General features: G+C 44.9%; 1 protein-coding gene across 4 annotated transcripts in view; it reads right to left on the reverse strand.

Moving 5' to 3' along the window:
- The window catches only part of LOC106576074 (diacylglycerol kinase iota), a 62523-nt gene that overhangs the window by 18920 nt on the left and 25146 nt on the right, over nucleotides 1-18457 (reverse strand). For 3 of the 4 annotated variants that reach the window (XR_006760114.1, XM_014152951.2, XM_045699717.1), the window contains exons 2-13: nucleotides 17152-17260; nucleotides 12614-12709; nucleotides 10282-10356; nucleotides 10111-10167; nucleotides 9812-9877; nucleotides 9649-9717; nucleotides 9341-9457; nucleotides 7253-7327; nucleotides 4827-4922; nucleotides 4640-4722; nucleotides 4484-4544; nucleotides 3895-4008 (exon numbers count right to left, since the gene is read on the reverse strand). Coding sequence is in view for 3 of the 4 variants with exons in the window: in XM_014152951.2 (XP_014008426.2) it covers nucleotides 3895-4008; nucleotides 4484-4544; nucleotides 4640-4722; nucleotides 4827-4922; nucleotides 7253-7327; nucleotides 9341-9457; nucleotides 9649-9717; nucleotides 9812-9877; nucleotides 10111-10167; nucleotides 10282-10356; nucleotides 12614-12709; nucleotides 17152-17260 (1018 nt within the window). In the remaining variant the exon portion in view is untranslated. The remainder of the gene's footprint in view (nucleotides 1-3894; nucleotides 4009-4483; nucleotides 4545-4639; nucleotides 4723-4826; nucleotides 4923-7252; nucleotides 7328-9340; nucleotides 9458-9648; nucleotides 9718-9811; nucleotides 9878-10110; nucleotides 10168-10281; nucleotides 10357-12613; nucleotides 12710-17151; nucleotides 17261-18457) is intronic. The other variant, XM_045699718.1, reaches the window with a different exon arrangement.

The following is an 18457-nucleotide window of genomic DNA, read 5'->3' on the forward strand; positions in this document are numbered from 1 at the left end:
GCAAAATTAATTTGCATGGCAAAGAGGGACTTTGCAATTAATTGCAATTCATGTGATCACTCTTCATAACATTCTGGAGTATATGCAAATTGCCATCACACAAACTGAGGCAGCAGACTTTGTGAAAATTAATATTTGTGTCATTCTCAAAACTTTTGGCTAAGACTGTATGTGGTGAGTGTGAAAGTGTGTGTGTGCACGTGCGTGTGTGAGTGTGAGTGCGTGTGTGTGGCGTCAGTGTGCATGTGTGTGCATGTTATGTGTGTGTGTGGACATGTTATGTGTGTGTGGGCGTATGTAGTGCATATGTGTGTGTAAGTATGCATGAATGTGTGGGTAGAATCCAGTGTGTGTGCATAGAGTCTGTGCAAGAGAATTAGTAAAAAAAAAGGTCAATGCAGGTAGTCCGGGTGCCATTTGATTAGCTATTTAGCAGTCTTGTTTAGCAGTCTTGTGGCTTGAGGGTAGAAACTGTTCAGGGTCCTGTTGGTTCCAGACTTGGTGCACTGGTACCGCTTGCCATGCAGTAGCAGAGAGAATGGTCTATGGCTTGGATGGCTGGAGTCTTTGACAATTGTTTGGGCCTTCCTCTGACACCACCTGGTATAGAGGTCCAGGCCCCAGTGAGCTCGGCCCCAGTTATGTACTGGGCCGTACTCACCACCCTCTGTACCGCCTAGCAGTCGGGTGCCTTGCAGTTGCCATACCAAGCAGTGATGCAGCCAATCAAGATGCTCTCAATGGTGCAGCCGTATAACTTTTAGAGGACCTGAGGGCCCATACCAAATCTTTTAAGCCTCCTGAGAGAGAAGAGACATTGTCGTGCCCTCTTCACAACGTTACAGGTGTGTGTGGACCATGTTAATTCCTCAGTGTCGTGGACACCGATGAACTTGAAGCTCTCGACCCGCTTCACTACAGCCCCATCGATTTGAATGGTGGTGTGCTCGCCCCTCCATTTCCTGTAGCCCACGATCAGCTCCTTTGTCATGCTGACATTGAGGAAGAGGTTGTTGTCCTTGCACCACACTCCCAAGTCTCTGACCTCCTCCCTATAGGCTGCCTCATCGTCTTCAGTGTTCAGTCCTAGCACCATTGCGTCGTCAGCAAATTTGATGACATTGTTGGAGTAGTGCATGGCCACACAGTCGTGGGTGAACAGGGAGTACAAGGGGGGACTTAGCACACACCCCTGAGGGGCCCCCGTGTTGATGGTCAGCATGGCGGATGTGTTGTTACTTACCCTCACACCTAAGGGTGGCCTGTCAGGAAGTCTAGGATACAGTTGCAGAGGGAGGTGTTCAGTTCCAGGGTACTGAGCTTGGAGGGGACTATGGTGTTGAATGTTGAGCTGTAGTCAATGAACAGCATTCTTATATAGGTATTCCTTTTGTCCAGGTGGGTGAGGGCAGTGTGGAGTGCAATAGAGACTGTGTCATCTGTGGATCTTTTGGGGTGGTATGTAAATTGGAGTGGGTCCAGGGTGTCTGGGAGGATGGTGTTGATGTGAGCCATGACCAGCCGTTCAAAGCATTTCATAGCTATAGATGTGAGTGCTACCGGGCGATTGTCATTAAGGCAGGTTACATTGCCGTTATTGAGCACAAGTTGGTATCACAGACCAGGTCAGGAAAAGATTGGTAATGTCAGTGAAAACACTTGCCAGCTGTTCAGCGCATGCTCTGAGTACGCGTCCTGGTATTCCGTCTGGCCCTGTGGACTTGTGAATGTTAACCTGTTTAAAGGTCTTACTCATATCGGCTACGGAGAGCGAAATCACACAGTCGTCCAGAACAGCTGGTGCTCTCATGCATGGTTTAGTGTTGCTTGCCTCGAAGTGAGCATAGAAGGCATTTCGCTTGTTTGGTAGCCTCGCGTCCCTAGGCAGCTCGTGGCTGGATTTCCCTTTGTAATCCATGATAGTTGGCAAGCCCTGCCACATCTGTTGAGCGTCAAAGCCGACGTAGTAGGATTCGATCTTAGTCCTATATTGATGGTTTACCTGTTTGATGGCTCGTCGGAGGTCGTAGCGGGACTTCTTGTAAGTGTCCAAATTAGAGTCCCTCTCCTTGAAAGCGGCAGCTCTAGACTTTAGACGTTCTCAATGCATCTTCTGAACAGAGGCAGACAAACAATCTCTCCCTCATACTGTCTCTCTCTTTCTTTTCTCTTCTCTTCTCCTCTAAGCATCTGAATGTTATTTCCATGCAGATTTGATGTTGTTGTCTGTAATGAATTATAATCACTGCTAATAATCCTTGATATACACATCCCTCCTCCTCCCCAAGAGCCTGGAAGTGTTTCCTCTCTCTTTCTTTCTCTCTCTCTCTCTCTCTCTCTCTCGCTCTCTCGCTCTCTCTCTCCATCTTTCTCCCTCTTTCTCCCTCTGTGGGGTTCAGAGAGAACTCGTTTATATTTAGGCAACGCTCATTAGAGCTACTGCTAATCAGCCTTAGTGCACACACACCCACACACACATACACACCCACCCACACACACACATACACACACACAAACATCTCTGCACTGACTCAAGCAATTTGTGTCAGAGAAAGTAGCACTCTCACCAACAGGATACACACATACACAAACACCCAATCACACAAACACACACACAACACACACACAAAGAGAGAGAGAGAGAGAGAGAGAGAGAGAGAGAGAGAGAGAGAGAGAGAGAACGTCTCTGCACTGACTCAGGCAATCAGAGTGCCAAAGGCTGTTTCACGTCCCATACACACACACAAACGTAGCTTCTGTGTCAGCGAACGTGCTGATGACAGCAGCACTCTCACCAACAGGACACACACACATACACATGCACACCGACACACACAGTGGCGCTGTGGCAGGTGCAGGAGAACCGAGACAACAGGCTGTATGCTGGTTAAACAGAACAGACAGACAGAGCAGCAGCGATGAAAGGACAGTCTAAAAGGACACACACTCAAAGAGACCAGGACAATACCTGCAATAAACCACACTAATTACTGCTGCAATACAACATGAGTTATTTCAGTAAGACAGAGTCCACTGTGTTGAAAGGGAAAGGGGGAATACCTAGTCAGTTGTACAACAGAATGCCTTCAACTGAAATGTGTCTGAATCAGAGAGGTGCCAGGGGCTGCCTTAATCGACATTCCACGTCTTCGGCGCCCGGGGAACAGACTACTGTGCTATAGTTAGTAAGATGACTATGTCGGGTCAGAGTCAGACAGAGGGCAATGTATACATTACAAACATAATGAGACACACACATGCAAAGAGGACACAATGGCCTCTGCATTACAATTTTTAACTCTTTAACTTCATTTTAAGCCCACGTTTGATCTGAAATATTTATAAAAAAGATCTGTCAACATTATTTTGCGGAGGGGGCACACCGACTGGACCAGGTAAAGAGTACCCCACCCCCACCATTCTCCCTAGTAAGTGGTTGCTTCCAAGGTGCACCACGGAGCAAAGATATGCGAGGCGTGACGCTAGATACACCAGCGCGTGCAGACAGTATCGTCATTGGAAGAGGAGAGAAAAGTGTAGAGTGACACACGCAGTGTTTGATTAGATTTGAGTTGCCGGTGATGGGCAGGACTCTCAGGAGGTACAGTACGTTTGTAAATTCAAGCTATGTAGCCAATTGATTCCTTCTTGATGAATAAATACAATGAAAATATTTGGTTCGGGGAAAAGGTGTTTAAGGTGTTTGAAAAGTACAAAATTCTCCGACTTCCAGAGGGGGGCCAGCCCCTCTCCAGACAACCCCCCCCCCCCATCCTCCGTACTTCGTGCCCCCTCTAAAATAATGGGTGGATGACACCCATGTGCGGGCACACACCAGCGCACACATGCCACAAACAAACACACACGCACATCCACACACAAAGGGCAGCTTACCCCTCCCCAGTTGAGGGTCCTGGCGAGGTCATTTCCTGTCCCCAGAGGAAGTACAGCTACAGGCGGATGGGGGGTCATTCCTAACTCATCCAGAGCAGACAGGATCCACCCCACCTAAGGCGAGAAAAGGCGAGAAAAGGCGAGAGAAGGCGAGAGAAGGCGAGAGAGAGAGGAGAGAGAGTGAGATGGGGAGTGGCTCTGTTAATGAAGTTCACTAATGCTGTGAATAATGTACAGGGTCCTGGGACATGTTCATACATGTTAACTATGTCTGTGTGTGTTACCACCAGAGGGAGCTGTGTTCACACTCAGTAACACATATTGCACTGTCTATCATCTAGCACCCTCAAACTGAACTCTGGACCTCGAAGCCTTTAAATTGTTCCCCTCTAATCAGGGACTGATTTAGACCTCGGACACCAGGTGTGTCCAATTAATGATCAGGTAGGGTAAGACCCCTGACAGTAGCACTGCAATCATACAGAGCCATCGCTACAGACAGACAGGCAAGCAGGCAGGCAGAGTCAGACTAACATTAGTAATAGCAGTGGTAATGCAGTAAAACAGTAAAAAATTTTCATTCTCTCACCGTCCCGTCTCCTCCACACGCCAGGATACGCAGGTTTGGCACTTTCCTGTATAGCTCCAACCTGGGAGACAGGATGTACAGAGGTTAGGGTGTAGGAAATAGTGTATAAGGTGTAGTGTGGTATGTAGGGTGTAGCATGTAGGGTGTAGTACTCACGCCTCTCTGAGCCCTCCCTGGGAGAGATCAAACACCTGGCGAGGGTTCAGAACCCACATAAACATCTGTAACACCTTAGTACCCTGAGACACAGAGAGAGAAGGAGGTTAGGGTCAGGGATGAAGGTAGCTAGGGGTTTGTGGGCCAGCAGTTAGGGTTATAGGTCAGGAATCATAGGTTAACTTACCTGGTTGCCTCCACTCTTGGGGTTGACAAAGACTAGAACAGGTTTCATCAGAGGGGAGGGAAGGGGCTTCAGCATGAACGGACGCCACTTTGACTCCTAATGGGAGCAAACTATATTAGCAAGAGTCTACCCCTTGTCAGCAAATAGAACACGTTTGTACACACACCCCACAGAGGGACAGAGAACAGTACTCACCCCACAGAGGGACAGAGAACAGTACTCACCCCACAGAGGGACAGAGAACAGTACTCACCCCACAGAGGGACAGAGAACAGTACTCACCCCACTGAGGGACAGAAAACAGTACTCACCCCACAGAGGGACAGAGAACAGTACTCACCCCACTGAGGGACAGAAAACAGTACTCACCCCACAGAGGGACAGAGAACAGTACTCACCCCACTGAGGGACAGAAAACAGTACTCACCCCACAGAGGGACAGAGAACAGTACTCACCCCACTGAGGGACAGAAAACAGTACTGTCATGACGTTGGCCTGTGGGTAAGGTTTATGACCCCCCCCCATAAATACCTTTCTCTCTTCCCCTCTCTGAATCTACTGAAGGACTTGAATAGCCTGTGTTAAATATAGAGAGTCTGGGAACATCAAACAAATGGGGAAAGGTACCACATATTTTGTTAATAAAACCAGTTGGAAATATGCTTGGGAACGTAATGAGTATGTATGTCAGTTCGGTTGTCATCTGAGACATTATGACTGATGACAGGACGACATAAACTGTATCTGAGAAAGAATACGCCCTCTAGTTATCAGAGTCACATGGAATTGTTATGCAATTGAAATGTTTGATATTGAAAATGTTTGTTAGGAGATGAAATGTAATTTTAGCTTCCGAATGAGAGATTTGGGTTTTCATAAGGAAAGTGCCCTGCTCGATCAGTGGCCCAACCCTGTGAAGAGACAGGGGTTATAAACGATGAAACACCTCCCTCCCCCTCTCCACTATATAATCCTTTGACGAAAAGATAACCACGTTGGTTCCAGTACGGGAGGTCTGCAGCTTCTACGTTAGAAGGACACACATGTCAAGGACAGAACTAAGCCAACCTCGGCGTGAGCTATGGTATGAACTGGTATGAACTTTGAGCTTATTCACTACAGAAGTGCTACTTCCTAGCCGTTGAGTTAGCAGCGGCCGCTGTAACGTGGGCTAGGAAAGGACGGACGACGGATCCAGTCTAACAGACGGACGAAGATACCACCACGTATCCAATTTACCACCAGAGACATTCTTCCGAGTACAGGAAGATCTGTTGGCCAACCCGGCCAGCATCTACGACCAATCTACCGAAGCGCAGCTCAGAGTAAATATTTATTGCATTTTCCTTTTCCAAATGGGCGGTAATTTAGAATGCATAAGATAATGTATTTACGATAGCCTAGCTGCTGTTTCTCTGTTCCTAAATCTTCCCGCTCTTTCATTCAAGCCCAACCCCCTTTCCTTTGTGTAACCAGCCGTCATATCTGTTCCGTCTACCGGGACGTTTTCTGTATGACATCATTGTATTCTGTGTATTTGTAATTCTGTGTGATTAGTTAGGTATTTAGTAAATAAATAATTAAACCCAATTTTGTATTGCTGATTCAACTTGTTAGCCAGGGTTCGTGAAGATAGCCAAGAACTTACAACTTTCATTATGAGACTGAAAATAAGACAAGGGTTAACATTGACTGCTATCGATGTAAAATATTACTAAGTATTTTAAGAGTTTATTCGGAAGATAACGGCTCTATAAACGTTCTTCCGTGGTGCCCCGACTTTCTAGTTAATTACATTTACATGATTAGCTTAACCAGGTAATATTAATTACAGAGAAATCATTTTATAAGTTAGCATGTCATATCACTTAATCCGGCATAGCCAAAGACACGACAGTACTCACCCCACAGAGGGACAGAGAACAGTACTCACCCCACTGAGGGACAGAAAACAGTACTCACCCCACAGAGGGACAGAAAACAGTACTCACCCCACTGAGGGACAGAGAACAGTACTCACCCCACAGAGGGACAGAAAACAGTACTCACCCCACTGAGGGACAGAGAACAGTACTCACCCCACAGAGGGACAGAGAACAGTACTCACCCCACAGAGGGACAGAGAACAGTACTCACCCCACAGAGGGACAGAGAACAGTACTCACCCCACAGAGGGACAGAAAACAGTACTCACCCCACTGAGGGAAAGAAAACAGTACTCACCCCACAGAGGGACAGAGAACAGTACTCACCCCACTGAGGGACAGAAAACAGTACTCACCCCACAGAGGGACAGAAAACAGTACTCACCCCACAGAGGGACAGAGAACAGTACTCACCCCACAGAGGACAGAAAACAGTACTCACCCCATAGAGGGACAGAAAACAGTACTCACCCCACAGAGGGACAGAGAACAGTACTCACGTCAGTTCCTTTCTTACTGGTCCTTCTTTTAAACGATGTGCGTTTTTTCCTCCTTGTAGAATTTTTGAATGAGCTCTGTGAGAGGGGAGAGAGAGAGAAACGCTTTAAGGCATGTTCCACAGATTAACCCTGGAGCACACACAACACAACAGGTCAGTTGAAGTTTACAGTAATAAGAGACAGCAGACTCTAAAAGGAGTCTGTAAAGCAGTATGTAAAGAAGTCTGTACATGAGTGTGTAAAGGACTCTGTAAAGGAGTGTTTACAGGAGTGTGTAAAGGAGTGTGTTAAGGACTATGTAAAGGAGTGTGTAAAGGACTCTGTAAAGGAGTATGTGAAGGAGTGTGTAAAGGAGCGTGTAAAGGAGTATGTAAAGAAGTGTGTAAAGGAGCGTGTAAAGGAGTATGTAGAGGAGTGTGTAAAGGAGTGTGTAAAGGACTATGTAAAGGAGTGTGTAAAGGAGTGTGTAAAGGAGTCTGTAAAGGAGTGTATAAAGGAGTGTGTAAAGGAGTGAGTAAAGGACTCTGTAAAGGAGTGTGTAAAGGAGTGCATAAAATAGTGTGTAAAGGACTCTGTAAAGGAGTGTTAAAGGAGTCTGTAAAGACGTGTGTAAAGGAAGGTGTAAAGGAGTCTGTAAAGGAGTGTGTAAAGGACTCTGTAAAGGAATGCGTAAAGGAGTGTGTAAAGTAGTCTGTAAAGGAGTATGTAAAGGAGTGTGTAAAGGACTGTGTAAAGGAGTGTGTAAAGGAGTGTGTAAAGGAGTCTGTAAAGGAGTCTGTAAAGGAGTCTCCAAAGGAGTGTGTAAAGGAGTGTGTAAAGGAGTGTGTAAAGGACTCTGTAAAGGAGTCTGTAAAGGAGTATGTAAAGGAGTGTGTAAAGGACTGCATAAAAGTATGTGTTCAGGAGTATGTAAAGGAGTATGTAAAGGAGTGTGTAAAGGAGTATGTAAAGGAGTGTGTAAAGGAGTGTGTAAAGGAGTATATAAAGGAGTGTGTAAAGGAGTGTGTAAAGGGGTGTGTAAAGGAGTCTGTAAAGGAGTGTGTAAAAGTGTGCGTAAAGGAGTGCGTAAAGGTGTGTGTAAAGGAGTGTGTAAAGGAGTGTGTAAAGGAGTGTGTAAAGGAGTCTGTAAAGGAGTATGTAAATGAGTGTGTAAAGGAGTGTATAAAGGAGTGTGTAAAGGAGTGCGTAAAGGAGTGTGTAAAGGAGTGCGTAAATTACTCTGTAAAGGAGTGTGTAAAGGAGTGAGTAAAAGTGTGTTAAGGAGTATGTAAAGGAGTGTGTAAAGGAGTCTGTAAAGGAGTGTGTAAAGGAGTGCGTAAAAGTGTGTATTAAGGAGTATGTAAAGGAGTATGTAAAGGAGTGTGTAAAGGAGCATGTAAAGGAGTATGTAAAGGAGTGTGTAAAGGAGTGCATAAAAGTGTGTGTTACAGAGTATGTAAAGGAGTGTGTAAAGGAGTGTGTAGAGGAGTATGTAAAGAAGTATGTAAAGGAGTGTTAAAGGGGTGCGTAAAAGTGTGTTTAAGGAGTATGTAAAGGAGTGTGTAAAGGGGTGCGTAAAAGTGTGTATTAAGGAGTATGTAAAGGAGTATGTAAAGGAGTGTGTAAAGGAGCATGTAAAGGAGTATGTAAAGGAGTGTGTAAAGGAGTGCATAAAAGTGTGTGTTACAGAGTATGTAAAGGAGTGTGTAAAGGAGTGTGTAGAGGAGTATGTAAAGGAGTATGTAAAGGAGTGTGTAAAGGGGTGCGTAAAAGTGTGTTTAAGGAGTATGTAAAGGAGTGTGTAAAGGGGTGCGTAAAAGTGTGTTTAAGGAGTATGTAAAGGAGTGTGTAAAGGATTGTGTAAAGGAGTGTGTAAAGGAGTCTGTAAAGGAGTGTGTAAAGCAGTGCGTAAAAGGGTGTGTAAAGGAGTGTGTGCCCAAGCAATGTCTCCTCCAATCCTGGTTGTCTGGCTGTGATGTGATGTGAAGGCTGCTTGTTGAACTGTGTGTGTGCTCTAGGGTTGAGCTGTGGTTGAGCTGTTGTTGGGCTGTGGTTGTACTGTGTGTGTGTGTGTGAATTTGTGTCAGTGTTCGTGTGTTGTGTTCTCACCTGTGGCTTCCTAACTTTGATGATCCAGGAGGGGGGGACAATGACCCCGGCGTGAGCCCCCAGAGAACAGGGCTCCTCAATCTGATGTAGCTGGAAACACGTCACTTTGTTATGGAACTGAGGGGGAGGAGAGGAGGAGGAGAGGAGAGGAGAGGGGGTTAGGGGGTCTATAGGTACCACTACTAACTCATACAGACACTCTAATAGAGAAGAACACACACACACACAGCCCTAATACACACACACACACACACACACACACACACACGCTCACAAACACTCAAAGAAACACACAAGACACTACTCACAGCTTGTTTGCACCAGGAGCAGCTGATGGCCACAATCTCTTTACTGTGGAAGAACTTCTGCTGGAAGCTCTACCGGACACACAGGATGAATCATGTTATTCATTTGATATACACAATATACAGGATGCATATTCTCAAGGTGTACAGTAGGTGTGTGTCTTACCTTCCCACACTGTCTGCATTTCCCCTCTTGGCGGCGCCGGTGCACCCAGTGATGCCGCAACATATTCTGCCGAAGACAGGGAGGAGGGAGAGGGAAAGAAAGAGAGCAGTCAGAGACAGTAGTTCTCACACACACACACACACACACACACACACACACACACACACACACACACACACACACACACACACACACACACACACACACACACACACACACACACACACACACACACACACACACACACACACACACACACACACATATCAGAGAAACACCATCATCAGATGCTGACTCACATCTCGGAGGCAGCGAGAGCCTCCTTCTCTAAACGTTGGTTTACAGCGGAAGTTAATCTGAGAGAGAAGGAGAGGGTGGGGCGGTGAGAGATGCTAAGGACGTAGCGTCACGTGTGCTTTGTCAGATTGACTTGTTGAAAGGGAGAAATGCAATGTGTATGTGTGTGTTACCTTATCGAGCTGCTCGATGCAGGCGGTGTGGACTACGATCTTACACGCTGCACACTTCGTCCTGGGGGCAGACTTCTTAAAAGAGAGGACACACACACCAGAGAAAGCAATGAGACTCGCGTAGACACACACACACACACACACACACACACACACACACACACACACACACACACACACACACACACACACACACACACACACACACACACACAGAGAGAGACACACAGAGACAAACTGATCAATCTGCCAGCTCTGATCAAGTCACAATAAAACAGTTGTCTACACTTGAAAAAAACATCACACACGTATTAAACCTATAATGTGTTAGAGAGGAACTAGACATAGAGAGATTTCTTTACTGTTTATTTCACTTTTGTTATTATCTATTTCACTTGCTTTGGCAATGTAAACACATGTTTCCATGCCAATAAAGGCCTTAAATTGAATTTAATAGATTTAAATTTAAATTGAGAGAGGGGACGAAAGAGAGAGAGAGAGAGAGAGAGAGAGAGAGACAGATGGGAAACTAGAGAGATTACATTTTGTCCTGCTCTTACCAGCGTCTCTTTATCCTATTCAGACTAATGGCAGTGTTAGTGGCATCTCCACTAAGAGATATTAAAGGCCCAATGCAGCCGTTTTTATACACCTGACGCATTAAAAAAGTCACCACTGGGCTGATTGAAACATGAAAGACCGGTACAATTTTATAAATGCCAACAGACAATTTGCTCTTTCGACATGGTGGGTATCTTTTTGTGTCGGTAAAATGTAAATATTGACATAGTATTCCATCATATGGAAGTAAACTTGGAGTCACGTGAAGATATGGAAACCATGCAGTTTATTAGGCTACAGATTAAATCAATTATGATGAACTTCACAGGGTGGTGAATATGCAAGGTTGATGTTGCTTTCCAATAAATATTGAGGGTCTTATTCTGGCGAATTGATCGATGCTTGGCTGCCATTTGACAAACACAAATACTATGGCTCTTATCCATAATCTCATAATATACTGTAGGTAGTCTACCGCACTGTATCTGTGAGCTGTTGGCTAGAGAGCATCTGTCAAGACCAGAGTGGGCTCATTTTCTATATAACACAATCGTTTTTGTGACCATACCATCAGTAGAGTTGAAAATGTGCTGGAAACCCCTTTAACTTGTATTTTTCATTCGGTACATGGGAATTTAACGTTATTTGTATGTGCACTACGTCATCACACACAGCCGTTTATCAGCAAAAAGTCAGTCTGATGGAAACATTTTTGGTGGGAAAATACACATATTGTTTTATGTAGATTTTAGTATAATTGCATAAAAATCAGTCGCAAATTGGATGGAAACCTAGCTACTGTAATATATTTCCATTAAAATAAGCAAAAAAAGCTTTTTTTGCTGAAAGCTATTTCTTAAGCAAGACTTTTGCTGGGAGTGGACTGAGTCGGAAGGGGAAAACTGAAAATGAGTTGTTATTGGCAGAGAGGTTTGGAACTCTCTTTGTTATTTGTCTGCTAACCAATTGACTGCCTGGTGACGTCACCATGGAAAGCCGAAACTCCCGCCCATGCAAACCTGCTGATTAGAATGCCCTGTGTAGGTTGTAATTTCAACAAGAAACTATCAGGAAATAACACTGATTTTTTAAAAAATCACACTTTTAAATGATTAGTGTCATCAGCTGAAAAACACAATGTTGACTACACTAGGCCTTTTAAGGTAATGCTAGAGGAACTATTCCAGGTAATGTCAAAGCCAATGCGCTATTGTAACTCCACTCTTCTGATGCTCGCTGTGGCCCTCTAACACAATGTAAATAACACTGTTATCACCAGGGCTCTCCTCACCCACTCTGCCTCTCTCTGCTCTGACCGCTCTCCATCTCTTTCCCCTCCTGTCTCTTCTCTCTCCCTCATCACCCTCGATAGCTCCTTCTCTACTCTGTCGCCCCCCCGTCATCTCCTCCTCCTCACCTCTCTCGCTCCCTCTACTTCTCCTTCTTCACCTCACTCATCTCTCCACTTTCTGTCCTTTCTGTCACTCTACCCCCTCCACTCCTTCTCCTTCTCCCTCACTCTCTCTCTTTTTCTCTTTCTGTCTCTATTTTCCACTCTCTCTCTCTCTGTTTCGCTCTCTGTCTGTATCCCTCTCGCTGTCTCTGTCTCAGTCTCCCCCTCTAGCCCCCCCCTCTCTCTTTTCCTCTCTCTGTCTCTATTTTCCACTCTCTCTCTCTCTGTTTCTCTCTCTGTCTGTATCCCTCTCGCTGTCTCTGTCTCAGTCTCCCCCTTTAGCCCCCCCCACCCCTCTCTCTCTCTTCATGTACTCACTGCAGTCTTCAGTACACAGGTGTCTTCTCCCAGGTAGCACAGATCTCCAGAACAACTGGTCTCCAGCCACAGGTGTTCCCCGTTCACAGCAGTCTCCTACACACACACACACACACACACACACACACACACACACACACACACACACACACACACACACACACACACACACACACACACACACACACACACACACACACACACACACACACACAGCAACACAAAATTCAGCGCACGCACGCACATGCACACAAAATACTCACAAAGGAATATGTTAGACCTTCTCCCACATAACCCGGCAGACAAACAGTGGTGTATGAGTGTTAATGTGTCTAATTGTCCATTGGATTCCAGTGTGTTGGCGATATCCTCCCCTACAGGAAGTGTGGATCAAACATAAAACACACACACACAGACACACACACACACACACACACACACACACACACACACACACACACACACACACACACACACACACACACACACACACACACACACACACACACACACACACACACACACACACACACACACACACACAGAAGCAGCACAGCACAACCACAATCCCATTATTCGCTCTGTGCTGCATGATGTTGATACATTAGCTCATTAAAGTTTAATGGAGGTGTGTGTGTGTGTGCGTCTTTGTGTGTGTGTGTGTGTGTGTGTGCGTGTCTGGATCATGCAGAGAGGGAAATGCCAGTGATGACGTTTAGGAAATCTCCTGCATGGAGGGACCTATTGCTCCCCAGGTACCGCCAGGTTGGTGCCCTGGGTGGGTGTGTATGCCCTTACAGAAAAACCCAAATTAATTTCACGTGATGACGTCTTCAACCTGCGATCTTATGTGAAGTGAATGTGATACAACATGTAAAAGCAACACGTGATAACATGAAACCGCACACGTGACAACATTTGAGCACATGTGAAAACCAAACACGGTGATGCCAAAAATGAAACCACAATTGTGAGGTGAAAACATGTTTGTTCCATGTGAAAAGGCGGCGGTTAACATCTACATTTTTATACCTGCGAACATATGGTTTCACACGTCAACAAATGAACTCACACGTGCCTCTGTTGTTTTCACGGGAACATTTCAGCTCAACATGTGAAAACGTGTGAAACTGCAAATTTCAGGTGTTTATTTGTACGGGGATGAAAGAGTATGGGGTTTTAAAGTATTTCAGGGGATGGGGATGAGAGAGTATGGAGTTTTAAAGTATTTCAGGGGATGGGGATGAGAGAGTATGGGGTTTTAAAGTACTTCAGGGGATGGGGATGAAAGAGTATGGAGTTTTAAAGTATTTCAGGGGATGGGGATGAAAGAGTATGGAGTTTTAAAGTATTTCAGGGGATGGGGATGAGAGAGTATGGAGTTTTAAAGTATTTCAGGGGATGGGGATGAGAGAGTATGGAGTTTTAAAGTATTTCAGGGGATGGGGATGAGAGAGTATGGAGTTTTAAAGTATTTCAGGGGATGGGGATGAGAGAGTATGGAGTTTTAAAGTATTTCAGGGGATGGGGATGAGAGAGTATGGAGTTTTAAAGTATTTCAGGGGATGGGGATGAAAGAGTATGGAGTTTTAAAGTATTTCAGGGGATGGGGATGAGAGAGTATGGGGTTTTAAAGTATTTCAGGGGATGGGGATGAAAGAGTATGGAGTTTTAAAGTATTTCAGGGGATGGGGATGAAAGAGTATGGAGTTTTAAAGTATTTCAGGGGATGGGGATGAAAGAGTATGGAGTTTTAAAGTATTTCAGGGGATGGGGATGAGAGAGTATGGAGTTTTAAAGTATTTCAGGGGATGGGGATGAGAGAGTATGGGGTTTTAAAGTATTTCAGGGGATGGGGATGAAAGAGTATGGGGTTTTAAAGTATTTCAGGGGATGGGGATGAGAGAGTATGGAGTTTTAAAGTATTTCAGGGGATGGGGATGAAAGAGTATGGAGTTTTAAAGTATTTCAGGGGATGGGGATGAGAGAGTATGGGGTTTTAAAGTATTTCAGGGGATGGGCATGAAAGAGTATGGAGTTTTAAAGTATTTCAGGGGATGGGGATGAAAGAGTATGGAGTTTTAAAGTATTTCAGGGGATGGGGATGAGAGAGTATGGAGTTTTAAAGTATTTCAGGGGATGGGGATGAGAGAGTATGGAGTTTTAAAGTATTTCAGGGGATGGGGATGAGAGAGTATGGAGTTTTAAAGTATTTCAGGGGATGGGGATGAGAGAGTATGGAGTTTTAAAGTATTTCAGGGGATGGGGATGAAAGAGTATGGAGTTTTAAAGTATTTCAGGGGATGGGGATGAGCGAGTGTGGGGTTTTAAAGTATTTCAGGGGATGGGGATGAAAGAGTATGGGGTTTTAAAGTATTTCAGGGGATGGGGATGAAAGAGTATGGAGTTTTAAAGTATTTCAGGGGATGGGGATGAAAGAGTATGGAGTTTTAAAGTATTTCAGGGGATGGGGATGAGAGAGTATGGAGTTTTAAAGTATTTCAGGGGATGGGGATGAGAGAGTATGGGGTTTTAAAGTATTTCAGGGGATGGGGATGAGAGAGTATGGGGTTTTAAAGTATTTCAGGGGATGGGGATGAAAGAGTATGGAGTTTTAAAGTATTTCAGGGGATGGGGATGAGAGAGTATGGGGTTTTAAAGTATTTCAGGGGATGGGGATGAAAGAGTATGGAGTTTTAAAGTATTTCAGGGGATGGGGATGAGAGAGTATGGAGTTTTAAAGTATTTCAGGGGATGGGGATGAAAGAGTATGGAGTTTTAAAGTATTTCAGGGGATGGGGATGAAAGAGTATGGGGTTTTAAAGTATTTCAGGGGATGGGGATGAGAGAGTATGGAGTTTTAAAGTATTTCAGGGGATGGGGATGAGAGAGTATGGGGTTTTAAAGTATTTCAGGGGATGGGGATGAGAGAGTATGGAGTTTTAAAGTATTTCAGGGGATGGGGATGAAAGAGTATGGAGTTTTAAAGTATTTCAGGGGATGGGGATGAGAGAGTATGGAGTTTTAAAGTATTTCAGGGGATGGGGATGAGAGAGTATGGGGTTTTAAAGTATTTCAGGGGATGGGGATGAAAGAGTATGGAGTTTTCAAGTATTTCAGGGGATGGGGATGAGAGAGTATGGGGTTTTAAAGTATTTCAGGGGATGGGGATGAAAGAGTATGGAGTTTTAAAGTATTTCAGGGGATGGGGATGAGAGAGTATGGGGTTTTAAAGTATTTCAGGGGATGGGGATGAAAGAGTATGGGGTTTTAAAGTATTTCAGGGGATGGGGATGAAAGAGTATGGAGTTTTAAAGTATTTCAGGGGATGGGGATGAGAGAGTATGGGGTTTTAAAGTATTTCAGGGGATGGGGATGAAAGAGTATGGAGTTTTAAAGTATTTCAGGGGATGGGGATGAAAGAGTATGGGGTTTTAAAGTATTTCAGGGGATGGGGATGAGAGAGTATGGAGTTTTAAAGTATTTCAGGGGATGGGGATGAAAGAGTATGGGGTTTTAAAGTATTTCAGGGGATGGGGATGAGAGAGTATGGGGTTTTAAAGTAAGTGGCACGTCTAATGTTTGTGAGGCATATTACCCTGCTTTAATGATAAATATCATGTTTTTTCTTGAGGTTATTTTTAACAAAGCTGAGATTCAATTTGAAGTTCAGAGTGTAGGAATACGGGTGAAAACAAGTAATTGACACAGACGTGGTAGCGTGGCAGATTGATCAGCATGCTGCGAACCGAGAGGTTGTGAGTGTCACGACTACTGCCCAGGGCGGTTCCTCTCCCTGTTCGGGTGGCGCTCGGCGGTCGTGGTCACCGGCCTACTAGCTGCCATCAATCCCTTTTTCCTTTTTCTCTTATTTATGTCTTTATGAGTTACACCTGTTTCCCATTAGTAATTAGTTTTATTATTTAAGCCCGCCTCTCCACCTGTTCTGTGTGCGGGCTTGTTACGTGTCGTCACTTTGTATGTTTTGTGGTACATGTATTTTGGACTTCGGGGTTAATGTTTCACCCTGTTGTGTTTGGACATATTTCCTCGGTTTTCAGTACTTATTAAATTACATATTGTACCAAACATTTTCCTGCTTCCTGCGCCTGACTCCACACCCACGAAGCCCAAAGTGTTACAGTGAGTTCAAATCCCAGGGAGGACGTGTTGAACAAAAAGTCCTGTGTAAATAAACAATGTAATCAACTGTGTCAAATATGTAAGTTGGAAACACTGTACGTTAAAACACACTCTCTGTGTGCGTATCCTAACAACTCATTTTTGTTTGCAGGGCATCACCTGTGAAATCTCAGGTGAAAAATTGAATCCACATGTGAAAGGTTATGTGATCACATGAAAATCCACATGTGAAATAGCATCACAGGTGAAGTGTTCCATAAACACATTGATTCACATGATTTCACAATTGAAATCACTGTGATTTTCCACATGTCAAATCATGTGGTTTTTCCGTAAGGGTGTGTGTGTGTGTGTGTGTGTGTGCGCGCGCACGTTTGTTTGTGTGTGTGACTCACTGTCCAGTCGACGGACGTGTGCATCTCCTTGGAAGGTCCGTTAGTGATGGGGGGCATGGGTTTGTGGACCGGGGCCAAGTGCTGGAGACCCGACCGCGAGATGGCTTTCCTGAAAAACACCCACATCATTAGACCATCACTCTGATCCATTATATCAAATCTCTTGACCTTTAATCAGTGAAATGAAAGGACTCCTTTAGTACACTGACCCAGTAGCCCCAATACTCTTGAGAGATACGGAGAGAAACAAAGGGAAGGGGACGGAGGGAGAGAGAGAGAGAAAACGTCTGTTCTCTCAGCCAGGGGTAGGATGAGTCCGCAGTGTTGCGAGGTGCTCCTGGTGCCCTCCCTTTCCATATAACCTCCCCACAACCTCCACACAACCTCCTTAAAGCCTCCCCTACAACCGACCCACAACCTCCTCAAAACCCCCCCACAACCTCCCTATAACCAACCCTGAGAGTAAAATCTCTGCTATCTGCTCACAGCAACATTTGTATGCATAATGCATAACAGCACTATAATATTGAGTATGTTTAGTATAATGTAATACAATATATATAACATTCAGATCCATCCTACAGAGTAGCTGTCTGTATTCCCATCTCCAGCCCGCTGGTAACTGTAACAATCTGGGTGGATTTAATAACAAGAACTACCCTGCTCCACCTCACCCTTCTCTCATCTGTCCTATGCAGTATGCAACACACAGGCCGTAGGGTGAGCCCTCTGTGTGTGTGTGTGTGTGTGTGTGTGTGTGTGTGTGTGTGTGTGTGTGTGTGTGTGTGTGTGTGTGTGTGTGTGTGTGTGTGTGTGTGTGTGCGTGTGCGTGTGCGTGTGCGTGCGCGCGTGCACGTGTGTGTGTGTGGTTTGCTTTTTGTAAGGATAGTAAAACAAGGAAAATTGGGGACATTTGGCCAGTCCCTACAAGGAAGAAGTTTTTTTAGGCTTAGGGGTTAGGTTTAGGGTTAGGATTAGGTTTAGTTTTAGGGTTTGGGGGTTAAGGTTAGAGTTAGAGTTAAGGCTAGGGTTAGGGTTTAGGGAAAATATGATTTTGAATGGGAATCAATTGTTTGGTCCCCACAAGGATAGTACAAAAAGGTGTGTGTGCGTGTGTGACAGAGGGTGAGCGTGTGTGTGGATAGGTACGGTGGAAAGGATGCATAATATCTGTATGTGTGTGTGACAGAGGGTGAGCGTGTGTGTGGATAGGTACGGTGGAAAGGATGCATAATATCTGTATGTGTGTGTGACAGAGGGTGAGCGTGTGTGTGGATAGGTACGGTGGAAAGGATGCATAATATCT

Source organism: Salmo salar, chromosome ssa17 (assembly GCF_905237065.1).
Source record: "Salmo salar chromosome ssa17, Ssal_v3.1, whole genome shotgun sequence".
Taxonomy (NCBI): Eukaryota; Metazoa; Chordata; class Actinopteri; order Salmoniformes; family Salmonidae; genus Salmo; species Salmo salar.